The sequence below is a fragment of the Heptranchias perlo genome, chromosome 4 (genome assembly GCF_035084215.1).
Source record: "Heptranchias perlo isolate sHepPer1 chromosome 4, sHepPer1.hap1, whole genome shotgun sequence".
Lineage (NCBI taxonomy): Eukaryota > Metazoa > Chordata > Chondrichthyes > Hexanchiformes > Hexanchidae > Heptranchias > Heptranchias perlo.
The window spans coordinates 64333025-64352248 of record NC_090328.1 but is presented as its reverse complement, the minus strand read 5'-3'; the positions used below and the strand labels follow the sequence as shown (position 1 = coordinate 64352248).

Here is a 19224-nt window from a genome sequence, read left to right as displayed (position 1 = left end):
ATCACCCCGGGTCAAATTATGCAGTACAATATGAGTTCTGGAGAAATCTTGCGATCTGTTTGTGGGAGCTTCCTGTTCATTGCTGTCTGCCATGATGCCTGCACAGTCAAAGACAAATTGCCAAAACCAAGTCAACTGACCCACAAAATCCACCTGTATGTATTATAAAGAATAACACAGACTGGAGTGTGCTTCAAGGCAGTAGTGTAATGCACCAAGGGCCTGAAATGACATTGATAAACTACTCAGGCTTTGGTCTCCCAGTTTATGATGTTGTCCTTGATCTGTTACTGTCTCGTAACATGCTCCAATATGTGCACTGCCCTACATTTAATCTGTGCCTCAGCACATGCTCCCATCAACCAAACATTTCCTTTAGCAGAGTGCCCTTTAACTGATATGTTGTAACTTTAAAACTGAAGCAATGCTAATATGTATTTGGCCCATCTGATATTTCAATAAAGTAATCTACAACTAAACATAATTGTTTGTGAAGCAGAACAACTTTAGATGTGAAATATGCCTAGTTACTACAATGAAGTATTTTTATATTCCCCTGTACCTGGCTTTACAATATATATTACTGTGATAACATGAAACTAAAAACTTACTCTATCATCCTAAACATCTAAATCACAATAAATCAGTTACTTGCTGTGATTTAACTTACATAGTAACTTACATAGCCCAGAGGCTATGTGGCCGGGTCCTGCTCCGACTTCTTGTGTTCTTTAGATTTGTGGTTGGGATCAGATCAGCCATGATCTTATTGAATGGCGGAGCAGGCTCGAGGGGCCGATTGGCCTACTCCTGCTCCAATTTCTTATGTTCTTATGTTCTTATGTTAAAACATTGCAACAAATATTAGAAAAGTTTAACTCCTGTTGCTAGCATGCCAGTGATGTCATTGTGTACTGGCTCACTGTGATGGATAAGGTCTTTGCTACCCACTGATTTCCCTGAAAAATTGAGGACTTATATAATAGTACTTGTATCTAGTGTCAGATGTTGCTTTGGCTGCACTGAGTTTTGTATGTTAAGTAAAATTAATAGCATATGGCAGGGGCCTTGCTTACATTCCACACTTAGCTTTCCTATGGCTCAGTGGGTAAATATACCATTCAGTGTTGTACTGGGATATGCAGACCAGAAAGGTCCCAAGTTTGATCCTTGGCCTGTGTTGATTTAGCCAATCTCAACCAGGGTGTTTGTGGGGACACTACAACTGGGCAACAGAATGAAAAACATCAGGCAGAGTACCTGGTTCTGATCACTATCTGTTGACCCCTAATGGGTACTGCACACGTGGATGACAGGTGGAATGAAAATTGAACCACGCTGTGATGCTCCCACGCCCCTCCCCTTTCCCCACTGTCAAACAGCTTGCTGACACTTTCTGTCTAAGATCACACATGAACAATGGGACTGAGGTCAGCCTGCACCCTTGGAATCAGCACTAATCTGTACCTTCAGCAATCTTCCAATCCTCTTTAGATATGGGGATGGTGCTGGAGGATTGCAAATGTTACACCCCTGTTCAAAAAAGGGATGAGGGATAAACCCGGCAATTACAGGCCAGTTAGCCTAACGTCGGTGGTGGGGAAACTTTTAGAGACAATAATCTGGGACAAAATTAATTGGCACTTGGAAAAGTATGGGTTAATAAGTGAAAGTCAGCACGGATTTGTTAAAGGAAAATCGTGTTTGACTAACTTGATTGAGTTCTTTGATGAAGTAAGGGAAAGGGTTCATGAGGGTTGATGTTGTGTATTTGGACTTTCAAAAGGCATTTGATAAAGTACCACATAATAGACTTGTTAGCAAAATTACAGCCCATAGAATTAAGGAACATTGGCAGCGTGGATACAAAATTGGCTAGGGGACAGAAAGCAGAGAGCAGTTGTGAACGGTTGTTTTTCAAACTGGAGGGAAGGGGTCAGTATTAGGACCACTGCTCTTTTTGATATATATTAATGACCTGGACTTGGGTATAGAGGGTATACTTTCAAAGTTTGCAGATGACACAGAACTCGGAAATGTAGTAAACAAGGTGGAGGATAGTAACAGACTTCAGGAGGCCATAGACAGACTGGTGAAATGGACAGACACATGGCAGATGAAATTTAACATAGAGAAGTGTGAAGTGATACATTTTGGCAGGAAGAATGAGGAGAGGCAATATAAACTAAATGGTACAATTTTAAAGGGGGTGCAGGAACAGAGAGATCTGTGGGTGTACATACTCAAATCTGTGAAGGTGGCAGGATAAGTTGAGAAGGCTGTTAAAAAAGCACATGTAATCCTGGGCTTTATTAATAGAGGCATAGAGTACAAAAGCAAGAAAGTTGTGCTAAACCTTTATAAAACACTTTTAGGCCTCAGCTGGAATATTGTGTTCAATTTTGGGCACCACTCTTTAGGAAGGATTCAAGACCTAATAGAGGGTGCAGAAGAGGTTTACGAGACTGGTACCAGGGATGAGGGACCTTCAGTTATGTGGAGAGACTGGAGAAGCTGGGGTTGTTCTCCTTAGAACAGAGAAGGTTATGAGGAGTTTTGATAGAGGTGTTCAAAATCATGAATGGTTTTGACAGAGTAAATAGGGAGAAGCAGTTCCCAGGGAGAAGCAGTTCCCCCTAACCAGAGGACATAGATTTAAGGTGATCAGCAAAAGAGCAGAGGCGACATAAGGAAACATTTTTTTACGCAGCGAGTTGTAATCATCTGGAATGCACTGCCTGAAAGGGTGGTGGAAGCAGATTCAATCGTAACTCTGAAAAGGGAATTGGATAAATACTTGAAGGGAAAAAATTTACACGGCTATGGGGAAAGAGCAGGGGAATGGGACTAATTGGATAGCTCTTTCAAAGAGCCGGCATAGGGGGGAAGAAAATTGAGCAAACAGATTTCAATCCCTCTGGTTCCATGGCAACATTGATGATGTCGCCAGCTTGTTGCAGGTATGTTCAGGGGAGATTCCAGGCAATAAAAATGGCTACTAGCAGGGTCAGGGCAGCCAGACTTGCCTCTTAATTGACAAAGATTGTACCCTCACAAAAGAGAAACTCCAAAAAAAAGGAAAATCAAAAAATCATTTATGATGAACACCAAAAAAATAAGCAATCACCAAGGTTGATTGAAAAAGCACTCACATGTTATTATGTTTATACACTTTACGCTGAATCACTTAAAGAATTTTAATGATCACTTTTGGAGTTTTTGGTCAGGCTAAGTTCTTGATACAACTTACTTCAGAGTATGACTTTTTTCCCTTTCTTTTCCCAACAATTGACTCACTCTTGTTCTAAGTTGTTGACTCCCTGCTGGGCTACATTCTGCAATGCCTGTTTCTCCCAAGTAACCATTCTTCATTTGTAAGCCGGATGGGTGAATGAGGCAGGCCTTTCTACTGGGGGAAAAAAAAATCACAGCCAAGCCTAATCCTGTCCTCACCCAATGTTCAGGGCTCACTGGAGTGTGATCAAGAATAAAACCCCTGGCCAATTTTCCCCTCTCTAACCCAAGAACACTGAGGCTAGTTGTAGCACCTTTACAGCTGCCCTGACTGAGATCAGCACAGATTGGGGATCAAACCCGATACTTTCCTGATCTGAAAGTATCAGCTGCTCAGTGCCATAACTAGCTGAAAGGAAATCACTTTAATATCTGGCTGCTTTACGCATGTTAATGGTCTCCAGTGCACAATGAGATCCCTGAAGGACGAGGGGAGTGACAGTAGAGAAAGCTCATCAGTATAGCAGAATGTTCCATTGATGTTTTCACAATACTTGGCAGTACAGAAAATGTCAGAATAATTCCCAGTCAGCTAAATAAAGTAATAAGTGATGTACCTGAATTAGTAGGGAAAATAGAGGACAGCAATGCTTAGAAACTGAAGCAGATGAAGGCTCATAAGAAACCAGGCTCAGATGGAATTCAACCAAGAATAGTAAAAGAAAATAGGACAAGGTTGGTATGCTGACAGAAAGCCATGGCACTAATGGACATTCGAGGACTGGAAAATTGTTAATGTTATTCTGATCTTCAAAAAAAAAGTCAGAGGCACGATCCTTGGATTAATAAGTCTATTAACCTGATGTGTGCAGTGATAAAAGTTGGTTATAAAGGAAAGAATTCAAGAGCACTGAGCAAACAGAAAGACAAGCCAACTGGTTATGAAAGGTAATCTGTGACCAGCAAATTTATTAAAGTTATTTCAAAATGAGAGTTGTGGCATAACATTAAATATGGTAATTATTATAAACTAAAATTCTGCAGACCCTTTCAAGGAGTCAGAAGTGCAGTGAGGTGGGACTTCTGCCTGTCGCTTTGCTGTGCTGTTGACCCTGTCCCAAAACCCAGGGATGAGATCATTTGAAATCTTGGGTGAGGTGCATGTGTCTGTAGCAATGAATCAGAGGTACCTGCCCCACTAACTGTAGCCTGCCACTCCAAATAGGAACAAAGAAATTAGACATTTTTTTTAGGACCCCCCCTCAGGGAGCAAGCACAGGACCAGCCTTGTGCTTTTTATAGTCTTGGGGCCTATACCTGAGAAACACAAATACAGCTATGATTGGAAATAGTTTATGCTCAGTATAGGAATTGTTATGCATGGATCAGGAATTTGATATAGTGGTTAGTAATCTGATCCATATGTTTTCTGTGTAATGGAAGTGAATGAAATTCTACATACAATCCCTAATATTATTGTTTTTTCAACCATGTATAAAATATGCTAACTCCTGCAGGGTGGCCAATGAAACATTAGCACTGATTAAGCAGCTAAGCAATATTTAAATGACTTAGGCCATCATTTAAATCATTGCATTTGTGCAGGGAAAGCAGGCCCAGCATGGCATGAATACAAATAACAGCTTAGAACTAAAATTGTTATCAGACAGAAATTACATAGAATTTACAGCACAGAAACAAGCCATGTGACCTAACTGGACAATGCTGGTGTTTATACTACACATGAGCCTCCTCCCACTCAAATTATCTCTTCCCATCCTGCTCCTGTATCCCTCTATTTCCTTCTCTCTCATGTATGCAGCAAGCCTCCTCTTAAATGCATCAATGCTATCTGCTTCAACCACTCAGCGAGTCCCACATTCTCACCACACTCTATAAAGAAATCCCTCCTAAATTCTTTATTTGATCTGTTGATGGCTTTCTCATATTTATGCCCCCTTGCTCTGGACTCATCCAAAAATGGAAATAGTTTCTCCATGTTCACCCTATTGAATCTCATCATAATTATAAAGACCTCTATCAGGTCTCCTTTTTTCCCCCAAAGAAAAGAGTCCCAACTTGCTCCATCTTTCCTGATATTCACATTCTCTCAATTCTGATAACATCCTTGTAAGTCTTTTCTGCACTTTCCCCAGTGCTTCAATATCCATTTTGTAGTATGGAGGCCAGACTGCACACAAAGCTCCATGTGTGGTCTAACCAAGGTTCTATGTAAATTTAACATTATCTCCCGGTTTTTGTATTCTTTCCACTAGAAATGAACTTTGCACTCTTTATAGCTTATCAACTTGGATTGCTACTTTCAGTAATTTATATGTCTGTATTTCAAGATCCCTTTGTTCTTCCACCCCTCCAAGGAATAAGTAGCATTCTTATTCCTTCTACCAAATGAACCACCTCATACGTCACTATATTGAATTTCATTTGCCCATTCTGCAAGCCTGTTTCAACACCATACCTCAAATTCCTGAGTCCAAATCATTTATGTATATGGTAAACAACAGTGGTCCCAGCACGGACACCACTTCTCACTTTCTCCAGTCTGAAAAACTTCCCTTAACTTCTACCCTTTGTTTTTAGATTTGTAGCCATCGTTCAATCCATTTGGCTACCTGGACCCTGATTCCACCTTTGTCATGGGTCTCTTACCGAAAGCCTTTCTGAAAGTCCATGTATACTACATCCACTGTATTGCCTTTGTCTACTCTTTCTGTTACTTCTTCAAAAAATTAAATAAGATTGGTTAAAGATAATCTGCCCTTTAGAAATCCACACTGACTATTATATTATTATATTATCCATCTCTGGATGTTTTGTTATCTGTTCATTTAGCATTGATTTGGTATCTTTTCTGCCACTGAGATTAAGCTAACTGGTCTATAGTTCCAGGGATTAGTTCTATCTCCCTTTTTGAAGATAGGAATTACATTTGCTGTCCACTAGTCCTCTGGCAGTATTCCTTTTTCTATTGAATTTTTATGTATGGATATTAGTGCCTCTGCTATCTCCTCCCCGGGTGCAATCCCTCCAGATCCGGAGCTTTGTCCTCCTTAAGTTAGGCTATCTTCACTGCTTTAATATCCCTCTTGACTTCTACTTCTACCAATATTTCCTCTTTATTAGCCTCTTCAGTGAAAACTGAGGCAAAGTATCTATGAAGTATCCCTGCCGTATCAGTATCATTTCCTATGAGTTTATCTTGCTCATCCCATAGTAGCTCTAAAGCTATATTAATTCTCCTTTTGTTACTATACAATACTTTACTGATTCTTTTTATATTCTTTGATATTTTCATTTCATACTTCCTCTTTGCCTTTGCAATGGTATTATTTACCACTTTCCTAAGCTCATCGTATTTCTTTTTGTCATCCTTTCCCTTTTTGTTTATATACATTGCACGCGTCTTTTTCTTTAGATTCAATTTTGTCCTCACCTCTTTATTTAGGACTGGCATTCTTCACAATCAGCTTTAGGTAAGGTACCATACAGTAGACTCATGACTAAGGTCAGAGCATGTAGAGTCAGGGGACAAGTAGCAGAATGGATAGCAAGCTGGCTACAAAACAGAAAACAGACAGTAGGGGTTATAGGTAGATACTCAGACTGGCAAAAGGTGGGAAGTGATGTTGTGATGTTCCACAAGGATTGGTGCTGGGATCATGGTTGTTCACCGTTGAAAAAACATATTAGGACACTTATTGCCTCTGTCCTCCCGCTACAAAAAGGTCAAACATTTCTACATTAAGCAGTTTGCATGAATTTGGAGGCTTCATGAATAAAGTTTTTTATTTGTTCTTGGGATATGGGTGACACTGGCAAAGCCACATTTATTGCCTATCCCTAGTTTCCCTGAGAAGGTGATGGTGGGCCTTCTCCTTGAACCGCTGCGGTCTTTGTGGTGATGGTATGCCAATGATTGTGTTCGGTAGGATTCTGACCTAGCGACAATGAAGGAACGGCGATATATGTCCAAGTCAGGATGGTGTATGACTTGGAGGGCAAGCGATCCTACAACGTTACTGGAAGTTGTTCACTAAGTAAGTTTGGTGAATTGCTGTAGATCATACACACTGCAGCTATAGTGCACCAGTGGTGTAGGGGGTGAATATCGAGTCCAGTAACAGGCTCTGATCAAGTATATCAATGTAACTGAGATCATCAGCTGAGTTTTTTAAAAATTTGTTCCCGGGATGTGGGCAACGCTGGCAAGACCACATTATTTATCCATCCAAAGCTGCCCTGAGGAGGTAGTGTTGGGTCTTCTTCTTGAATTGCTGCAGTCCTTGTGGCGATGATGCTCCAACAATAGATAGGAGATTCAAGGATATTGACCCAGAAACAATGAAGAAACAGTGATCATGTCCAAGTCAGGATAGTGTGAGACTTAGAGGAGAATGTGGAGGTGACGGTGATCCCAAGACATCATTGCTCTTGTCCTTCTCAGTGATAGAGGTTGCAGGGATAGGAGGTACTGTTAAAGTAACCTTGGTGAGTTGCTGCAGTGCATCCTGTAAATCGTATATACTGCAGTGAAGTGCGCTGGTCATGGAGGGGGTGGATAGTGAGTACAGTGACAGAGGTACTGCTCAAGTGAACTGCCCTGTTCTGGATGGTAGAGAGCTTTTTGAGTGCTGTTGCGGCTGCACCCATCCAGGTAAATGGTGAGTATTCCATCTACACTTGACTTGAGCCTTGTAGATGGTGGAGAGGTTTTTAGGGGTTAAGAGGTGAGCCACTCATCACAGAATACCCAGCCTCTGCCCTGTTCTTGTAGCCATGGTGTTGATATGGCTGGTCCAGTTAAGCTTCTGGTCAATTGTGATCGCGGGTGGCCTCGGGGATTATGGTGCCATTGAAAAGTAAGGAGGAGAAGGCTGGGATTTCTCTTGTTCGAGATGGTCATTATCTGGCACTTATGTGACATGAATGTTACCTGCAGTTTGTCAGCCCATATTATCCAGGTCCTACTGAAGGCTAGCATGGGCTGCTTCATTATTGGTGGAGTTGTGAATGGAGCTGAGTGAACAGTCTCACTCCTGACCTTTGATGGAGGGAAGATCATTGATGAAGCAATAGATGTTAATGAAGCCAACTGAGGTAAATATGCATACAGTGGTTGCCTAATTTCATTTTACTTCTGAACTCAACCCAAAAGTTGGGCTAAGCATCACATTGATCGGTCAAAAATTTAAATATCCCCTACCTGTACTGGACCACTGTCATGTTCTGCTCCCCACAATGTCTTGCACATCGGATATACCTCATCCAGTTAGACTTGCTGGGGTCACTGCCATCAATGAAGTGTTGTAGGGATCCTTCCTGATCATATATCTGAGAAAGAGGTCAAAAGGTCAAACAGTTGATTGGATCATCAGTGATCACTCTCTTGCTGCCCAGGTGTATTCTCTGCTGGATGTCAGACCTAGAAATTTATAGCCATGCAATTTGTCACTGACTTGTGACATTTTGAGGAATCTCACAATTAAAAAAGACTGATGATTGTTGATTTTAACCTGCCCTTTATATCAGATTTCATTATTCCACTGATAGTCAACATGCTGAAATGATGACATTGAATTTCAAACAAAAAAGGCACCATTTTGGGCCATATTTTCTTCTGGATGTTAAAGATTTAACAAAAAGTAGATGCAAGACCAGTGGAAAATAAATGGATTTTTGGTGCATTTGAACTGCTATCTGATACCTGATTCTGTGTTAAAATGGTTTAATATAAATTAGTAAAAATTGCTTTATTGCAAACCAAACATGAGAAACCCTAGCAGAACTGTGCAAGGTTTTTCTTTACTCTGGGTGAGAATAGTGAATTGTCTAAAGGAAGGGTAAAATTTTGAATGAACAGCAGTGTTAGTACTAATTGTTTGAAAATAATTTAACTATAGAGGTGTCCAGTAACAATACAATGGTATAAATGATTCAGATATGTTTTACAAAAATGTCATTTATTACCAAAACAATTTAATGCAAATATTTTTTTAAGCAACCATGCAGTTTTTATGTACCTGGCACACTGTCAAATACAGTTGGGTTGAAGAAAATGTATAAAAGAATCACTTGCAGAAATGTGAAATGATTTAACAATTAATTGATTACAGCAAATTTATTGGTAACTTTAAATAAATTGAAAGCCAATTCTTTCTTATAAATAAATACGTCATTTTAAATAGTGAGAAATATATTAGAACGTGTCATACACCAGTCTTTTGAGCATTCAGGAATTTGCGTTCTTTTGTTATCTTTATAGAACATAGGGATTGAATTTCCGCTAGTCGCGTACTGGTTGGATTGTTTGCATAAAATTCCTTTGTGTGCCATTTTAATGCTGTCAGTAAGCCTTTTAAAATTATCAATTAACTGGTTTATTGCAAACCAAACATGAGAAACCCTAGCAGAACTCTGCAAGGTTTTTCTTTACTCTGGGTGAGAATGGTGAATTGTCTAAAGGAAGGGCAAGATTTTGAATGAGGGATTTGAGGGAGTCACACTGCATGCCTCCACCACTCCACTGGAAAGTCCATTCCAATTGTTGAGAAGGAGAATTTCCTGATAGCGGTCCTAAAGTCACCTTTTACTAGTTTGAATCTGTGTCCCCATGTCCTACTCCCACAATTTAACTCAAAGTAATATTCTGGATTTACCTTTCCCATACCATGGGTAAGATGGGTATAGAAGGATATGGGCCAAGTGCAGGCAATTGGGACGAGCTTAGTGGTATAAACTGGGCGACATGGACATGTTGGGCCGAAGGGCCTGTTTCCATGTTGTAAACTTCTATGATTCTATGATTCACCATCATAACATGATCTTCATTCAGGCTAGTTTACTACAGCACCAAGCTCCACACTCTCACTGAGTCTCTCTTTTCTTCAGCAGGCTGCAGAAAGAGAGAGTTGAGGGGCTGTTGCTTCAGTGATGTGTATATTGCACAAGAAAATTATCTTGGAGAAGGACAGAATCTTAATCATTCAGCTATAAATGTCTCAATTAATTATAGCAGCAAAATTGTGATTCATTACCAACAATAACCGCCATCACCCACAGTCGCAGTGAAATCTTTCATTTAGTATTCTTTTTAAAAACCACTGAAATGAACATTGAATCTGCAAATCTGCACTGTGAAAAGGATCACGTTCTCTCTGTTAATAGAAATGCTGCTCCTCAGGCAGCATGATACACTCCATTTATCACTCTCTTATGCAGAATATGACATGCATGTCTTTCTCCTGTAAACCCATATTTTGTTAGGATTTTCAGGCCTGAATTCAGAAGAATCCAAGGTGAACTGCACTTGAAATGAAAGTGAAGTTCGCAGCTGAATGATCAAGATTGTAAAAGACTCTGACAACAAAGATCACATCATGAAAGGTGGCCTTGTTGACATCCCATTGGGCTTTCACGATGGGTTGGCACCAAGACTAATAAGGCCCATGTTTTATGGTAAATCATGGACTCTCAGTTTGAGTTCAGCTTCAAGATTATGAACAAAACGTGGACTTACAAAACACTAACACATTCAAGGGGTTTGGATAATATTATAACCTACACAGTAGAATACAGTCCTAGCTCTCGTTTATAGTCGTCACTTCTTTATGTTATTAAGTTGTTCCATTCAAATTTTTCTGCTGGATTTTGTACCTTGTGTTACTGCCGCTAATTTCTCCTTTAATGGTAATACCAGTCATGGTTTATCGTACAACTTTGCATTGAATGACAAGGAACAGACTGTTTTACTAAAAAAAATAATATGGAGCTCCAATACAATAAGCCATCAACCTGTCAACTTAACAAAAATGTATTTACCATTCAAAAATATTAGAAATATCAAGTGTATTTCATAAAGTGCATTTCTCAGAAGTCATCTGAACTATTAAGAGTTCATCTCCTTTTCTTGTAATAATATTCAAGAATATTTCAACAGGATCCACGTACATCCTTATTGTCATATTCACAGGTTAATTCATTAAATCAGAAAAACAATGTTAGGAAAAAATCAAATGTTAAAAAAATACAGCCCAACATATTTCAATGGGAATTCCTATGAGCTGCATTAGCATCAAAAATAATTTTGAAGTTTTGCAAATTAGTCCACCAGGATGCATCCATATCAATTTTAAAAAATCAGTGTCTATTTACAGAAACAGGAATTGGAGGTTAACCACTGTTTCCCTGGTCTCTTATTTGGTTGCTGGCTTTTCTGCCCCAAATTCTTTCACACCCATATGCACTGTCTCTTCCTTATAGAATAGTTTTGCACAAAAGGCAACTTTACACCTAATAAAGAGATGTCTGTTACAGGGCTGAGTTATGAAGAATGGTTAGAAAAACATTGACTCTTTGTCCTTGAAAGGCGATGAATGAAAGGCAACCTTACAGAGTTATATGATACTAAGTAGAATAGAAAAGATTAATCCTGAGAACTTTTTTTAAATTTGTCCTTGAGATGTGGGCATCGCTGGCAAGGCCAGCATTTATTGCCCATCCCTAATTGCCCTTGAGAAGGTGGTGGTGAGCCGTCTTCTTGAACCGCTGAAGTCCGTGTGGTGAAGGTTCTCCCACAGTGCTGTTAGGTAGGGAGTTCCAGGATTTTGACCCAGCAATGATAAAGGAACGGGGATATATTTCCAAGTCGGGATGGTGTGTGACTTGGAGGGGAACGTGCAGGTGGTGTTGTTCCCATGTACCTGCTGCTCTTGTCCTTCTAGGTGGTAGAGGTCACGAGTTTGAGAGGTGCTGTCGAAGAAGCCTTGGCGAGTTGCTGCAGTGCACTACTTCAAGTTAAACCATAACAGTAGGATTGGAGGACACATTGGCAAAAGGCCATTTCACAGCTGATGTGAGGAAGTATTTCTTTATGCCAAGAGTGATCAATATCTGGAATCTCCTGCCAGGTAGAGTAGTGGGAACGACACTGGAGTCATTCAAGGTTCAGTTAGATTCCACGAGGGGAAACATCATAGGTTTCTATGGAAGGATGATCTAAATGGACTGAATGACCTCTCTGATATGAACTTATATTTTCAAAAGTTTATATACTTTAACACTCATTCCATCAAAAAATGTATAAATATATTTTTATAATCAAAGTAAAGCAAAAATTAAATGCGATACCTTGGGGAAATAGGTGGTGCCATGTTCCAGTTACAAGAATAACATATTTCTCCCAGATAAGTGTAAAAAATTATACCATAGAAAGTCTGAAGTGACTAATGTCAGAAATTTTGGATATCTCTAATAATCCAGTCAAACTCACCTATATACAAATTGTACAAGTAGAATTTTCTTTGAGGTCATGATTTAATTGAAAACTAATTGAGGATAGCATAGTTCAGTGGGATCAACGTTATGTTTGCACCTCTGGGCTCAATTCCAGCCCAGACTGATGTAATGATATTCTCTTCTATTTGCTGTCTGTAAGGGTCATGTTTGAAATTAATTTAGGTAGTCTCAACCAGTTGCCAGTGGGCATTGGCTCAAAACTGCCTGTAATTTTACCTTAAATTGGCAATCTCACTCAGAAAGGTCATAAGATGGCTGGTGTTGGCAATACAAACAGTGTCAAATGGGAGCAACAGTAGTTGCACTGCTGAGTTTGGGGCTGAGGCAAAGTGGAGGAAGCTACACCAGACTTAATGCTCACAATGTCTGCCTGAAATGGAAAATGTTCCATTCCCAAGCACTTACCTCCTTTACTTTAATAAGTAGAAAATTTCACACAAAAAAAGTCATTTAATAAAGTCTGGGTTCACCCCTCACCCCCCCCGACATACTTTAAATTAAAACGTTTACAGCCCTTATAGAGTAAATGTAGGTGGTAACATCATAGTCCATCTTTCTTAACAGAGTTATTGACTTGGACTTCTCAACACTGAAGAGAATCCATGATTTGCCTGCCCACTGTCCAGCTATGTCTAAATCTGCCAGGAGTGACTCAGTCACTATGTGCCTTTCAGATGGGGAGGTGGAGAGGGTGGTGTAATCGGCAAAGAGATCAATGCCAGTTATGATTTAAAAAACCACCATATCACCAATGAAGATGAGCAACAGAGTGAGGCCAAACTTGCTTTCCTGCTTGCCATATAAATGTTGCGATTGATGCTAAATATGCACTTATCATTACGCAATGCTTCTGTCCTCTGAGAAAGTTACATATTTAGTTTGCTACATATACCATAAGGTCAATAGCTTTCCCAGAGTCAAGTATTTGAAGGAGGTGTTTAGCTTTCTTGTACCAGATTTTGATTCAGCTGATTGGGTAGCCACTATCAATGGGATTTCAGCGCCTGATCTTGGACTTTCACCAAATATGGTGCTGAACAATTCTGTTTTATCCATACGGGTGCAGCACATGAATCCATGACTCTGTTCTTCTCAAGGTGAGGATTCTAGATTGGCCTCATTTCTGAAACAGAATTAACCACCAGACCTTCGAGCTTGTCTGATTATCGTAGAGTTTGAAGCTGATCTTAGACCTGTACCTCTGATAATAGCAGAGTCCTTTCACATTGGAACGGTGTGAGAGAGGTTTACTTATCCTATTGCATGGTCTTATCAACCTTGCTATCTACTTGGTTAATGATGCAGTACATCTCTTGTTAAACATGGCCGTGAGATGATGGCAATATTTAGCTGTTTCAATGGATATAATGCTCTGCAGCATTAAAATATGATCTGCTGTATCTCAGCCTGAATATTTTGATTGCTAATTCATAGAATAATAGAATTTTACAGTACAGAAGAAGGCCATTTGGGAAACTATTCCAATTGGTCCAGTCAATCCAACTATGCATCTGGTATTCCACTGCAGACTATTGACATATTGACTGAATAACATGCTTTCCATATGAGGAGAGCACAGCTCGGCCTGACGGAACTTGAATGAGCATATGTGTGCAATCTATGGCCTCCTGTGCTGCAAACTTCATGGTTCTATTATGCCCCACACACTTGAGAACTAGCAATATCAAAGAAGCCTTGTTGCCTGAATATGAGTTGCTTCAACTTGCTGCCAAACTGTGCACAGGGCTATAGTTACTTTAAGAGTCACAGGCAGTAATACGCTAATGGTGGCTTGCCCCTCAACTTGGGTCTCACATGATGCCATAATTCAGTGACCATGGGTACGTAATGCCGGGGCAGCCAGGGGTCTATGTTCCCTTTCAACCTCTGCCCTTATGTACTAAATGCAAACATTGGCAATGCTGTTCATCCTGTAAACTCCAGTTCAAAGTGTAGGCAGACAATGACTGGAGCACTTTCATACAAACCAGTGGGAGGCACCACCAGCGGTAGCGATTGTGCAACAAAAATGCCCAAATTAAGCTTAATAAATTTGGTATTACAATGAAAAAAAATTCTGTTTGGAAATGAGGGAGAACTCCATATTCCACATGCAGTGGCAGTTGTTGCTATTAACTCAATTTTTGCTGTTCTGCATTGGGTTTAGTGTCAATGGCAGTAGTCATTAGCCCCAAATTGGAGTGGAAACTTAGCTCCTGATCAAAAACAAATAACCATTGGAAATACAAACAATACAAGAGGTGATAATATGTGCATTCTGCCAAACTGTATTGAAGGGGCTTACAACTTAACAAAGCCAGAAGGTACCAGAAATTTCTTTGTGTATACTGTGGTTTCTTTTTTTATCTTATTATTTTCCACTAGCCATGACAATAGAATATTACAGCTTGAATTGTATCACACACTGTTGGTCAGATTATCAGCTTTCATTTGATTTTAGGTAAAAATCAACTGGCTTGTCAAGCAATATAATCAAGTACTTTAACACAGGGACTAAAGCTGGGCTCTATCATCTTTGCAGACATATGCCCTTTCACCTTTTCAAACATGTACCCTATCATCTTTGAAGACATGTTCCCAATCTCCCACTGTTGCTGGAGTCTCTAACAAGTACACTTTACCATGCCACGTAAACATTACAACGTGTTTACATTCTATCTACTCCAAAGATAGCAGAAACCCACATTTCAACAGTGGCAGTCTGCTGACATCAGCTAATGCTACATCACTCACAAAACACTGTTTTTTGAGCTCAACTCCATGTGAGGTAAGACTACTCAAAAGAAAACGGTGTGCAGATGTATGACGGGGAGAAGGTGAATAAAACAGGAGGGATCTGATGATGCTACTGACCTAGGCTTACATGATACCAAGATGATTACTCCTGTCACTTGATCCAAAATGACAGTTCCATTTCACCTGCACAGTCATCTCTATTCTTAACAATAACCAAACTACAAAATGTGCAAAGTGCCAGATGTGCCAGATCCGGTACCATATTGACATGCATAAGAACTTGCAAAAGGCTGCACTTCCAACTTAAACAGTCTGCCACTTCTGAAAATACATGACTTTGTGCAGGATATTTTTGGTAAACTACCAATAAAATAAATCAATAGAACACAATAAAAATGAAACCCATTACTCTAGAGATTTACACCTGCAGTGCTATATCTTTGTCAAAAACTCTTTGAAATTGTTTTATTATAGTGGAGATGTATTTAAGTCTGACCCTATACTAACCTCTTAAGCACTCATTATAATTGCTCTCAATTACAAGTAAAAGGTCTTTAGGTCATCATTAGTAAACATTAAAAGATAACAGATCAGTGCTAACAGCAGTGGCCAACCTATTTAATACTTAATAGCAAAATCTCAGCAAAATTAATTAAGATTACATCCCTTTGATAGAATATTCTTGTAATGTGTATTGAAGCACTAAGTACTTAACAGATATATACATTGAGTTATGAGCTGTACAGGCAGAACAACTACCCAGCACATGTTCACAATCATTGAAATAACAATCCTCAGAAAACTCAGACTGCATATCACATTCAATTCTTAGCTCAGGAATGTTTGAACAATGTTTTCTGGGATTGCATCAGATCTTGGACATTGTTTTCTGTACATTTTCCTCAGACAGTGAAAAGTGCATTTTATGCTGATTTAATTGTTAACTTAATGGGCTCGATATTAGGAGGGAGGCGGGTTAGCAGCGGGGGGTCGACTGGGCGCATGGGTAACGTGCCCAGTGAATTCGGGGTGCTCCGCACGCGATCGCAGCCGAAATGAAGGCACTTACCTTGGCTTCCGGGTTTCCCGTTCTAGACCTGAACAGCACTGCACACCGCATCATAGGCTGTCAGCAGGAGGGGCCTTATTTAAAGGGGCAGTCCTCCAATGCTCCTCCTGCAGCAAAGAACCAATTTAGGAGTATGGAGCAGGCCAGAGGCAAGGCTGCTCCAAGGTTCTCTGACCCCTCACTCCAGGTGCTGCTCAATGAGCTGAGGAGGAGAAGGGAAATTTTTTTCCCATTGGATGGGAGGAAGTGTCCTCCCTCCACCACCAAGAAGGCCTGGCTGGAGGTGGCCGAGGAGATCACCAGCAGCGGCAATGTGTCCAGAACATGGGTGCAGTGCAGGAAGCGATGTAATGACCTAACCAGGTCAGCCAAAGTGAGTATACTTACGCATTCTCCCACACTCCGCCTTCCACATCACCTCCACCACCACACAACTCCTTCTGCACTGCCACCACAACGCTCTCGCATCACTCCTCACATCCACTCAACTATCATCCTCACCTTGTCTGCACGTACTCACCGCCCCAATTCCCATTTGAACGATACCACACAACCCAATCCTCATACAATCTCATGGCTATGTCTCACATGCAACCTCCCATGCATCTCCCTCACGCTCACCCCCACCCACACCAATGCATGCAGCGGGTCACCATGCAACCATCACTCAATCACGCCTCTGTGTTTTGCCTTGATAGGAGAGGAGATGCCAGAATGCCCGGGAGAGGGCAAGGACCGGAGGGGGCCCGCCACACCAGGTAGCCTTAACAGATGCGGAGCAGCAGGCACTCGAAATAAGCCGGACGCTGGAGTGCCTGTGCATGGCGGACACCGAGAATGGGAGCGCACAAGCGGCTGGTGACAGAAATCCAACACTCAACACTCATGCTAGCAAATGATCTTAGCATCACTTGACAACTGCAGCACCTCAACATCTGTCCACATGCTTAATATTGTTTTCTGTTCTCTTGCAGGGACGTGAAGGCATCTCTGAGATAGTGTCGCGAGTAGGTGCGGGAATGTCTGCGATGGAGGAAAGGCTAGCCTCCATCGAGTGTCAAGCACGGCTCAACAATGAGTCCATTCGGGCCCTGACAACGGCCGTTTGGATTCAGAGTGAGTAACATTCTGCCGCCTTAAACAGCCTGACAGATACCTTACAGCTGGCCTTCCAAGGCTTCACACAAATCCTCCAAACTGTTGTCCAGCAGGATGGAAAGAGTGATGTAGGCCTGGGCCAGGAGAGGGATGATGGTGAAAGGGGACATGGAAGTGGGGACGCTACTCAAAGCACTCCCATGTCTCACCCGTTGCCCCCCTCTCAACCAGTACCCGCAGTGCTGCCCCCTCTCCAAGTGGCAGGTGCAGGTGGAGCAGTCTTTGGAGGGATCCTCACGGGCACCGAAACCCAGAGGGCATCCGCGCAAAGCATCTCATCGGTCAGGGCATGGACAAGAGCAACCTGCCACTACCTCTGCTGAAGCCACAGGGGTAGCACCACGTAGGGGTTCCCGTAAATGTAAGGCGAAGGTTTTGTGAGCACAAAGGGGATGCACAAGGGTGTAAGACGAAATGTCATGTTTTTGATTTATTTTGATTTGTTTTGCAAAAATTCATTAAAAATTGTTATCACCACTACTGCCATGTCTTTGAAAATCTTGTCTGGTTTGTGCAATAATGCCCTTTCCTGAGCATCACCATGAAGACCCACACCTGATGCCACCCATTGTGCCACTGCAGAGTGGGTGCAGCTGTATTTGCAAGGCTCTTTTGTGCAGACGACTGAGAGACGCCGGCGATGTCCCCAGTGGCACACTGAAAGGATGCGGAGGAGAAGTTGTTGAGGGCAGTGGTGACTTTGACAGTGACAGGTAAGAAGATGTTGCTCGGGCCAGCCGGGAGCATCTCGGCATGAAGGAGGCTGCAGATGTGTACAACTACATGTCGAGTGACTCTGAGCCTCCATGTGCACTGCTGCTCAGAGAGGTCCAGGAAGCTGAGCCTCGGTCTGTAGACCCTGTGGCGAGGGTAGTGCCTTCTGCGACACATCTCTCTCTGCGGTTGCCCTCCCTCCTGCTGTGCAGGTGGATGTGTCACAGCACTCTGTTGTGGAGCTCCACATGTCAGAGGTGGACGGCGTGGATGGCAAGGCTGGTGATGCTGTTCGTCCTCCGAGGAGGTCATGACTGCAACTACGGCGGCCCCCATCCGGAAGATGTACATTTGAGGGGGTCCGCAAGGTAGGTAAATGTGTCTGGACATCGGGGTAAGTGTGCAAGTTTGTGAATGTTATTGTTAGGAGGAGGGTGGTGGAGGCCAAACTTTGTCCAAAGTGACAGAGTGGCCTCCTGCAATGAGTGAGGGTCTCCCCCCCCCCCTCCCCACCTGTCAAATGGACCTTTGCAGCTGCCACAGGCTGGTGACTGCAACGCGTCCATTTGAACTGGGAGTGTTTCCCCCAGTAGGGGAAACAGTCTCAGTTTAGATGAATATCCCACCCCTCCTAAAATATCCTACAAATCAGGTCTGCTAACGACCTGAACTATCAAATTAATTGGTTTAAGTGGGATCCCATCAGCTCGCCCCGGGAATCCCCGATTTTCGGAGCCCCCCCCCGCCACGAACCCACCCACTCGGACGTCCAAAAATCGAGCCCAATGTGTCACAATTACACTTTCTGCTACACAAACCAAAACCCTTCACTCTGATTGTGAGTCCGTTATAAGGATGTGCATTGAAATGAATTCAAACTCAAAGTGACTTGAGTTTAACTATTCCTGGTTTACTCATAAACATCTCCATCAGTTCCTACTCCTTTTAGTCTATCCCCCACTATAAATGCTTCATCA

At 41.7% G+C, this 19224-nt stretch overlaps 1 protein-coding gene across 1 annotated transcript in view; it reads right to left on the bottom strand.

Moving 5' to 3' along the window:
* prdm6 (PR domain containing 6) overlaps nt 1-19224 on the bottom strand; it is a 176445-nt gene that overhangs the window by 70820 nt on the left and 86401 nt on the right. The window contains exon 3 of the mRNA XM_067982195.1: nt 8459-8586. Within this exon, the coding sequence (XP_067838296.1) occupies nt 8459-8586 (128 nt within the window). The remainder of the gene's footprint in view (nt 1-8458; nt 8587-19224) is intronic.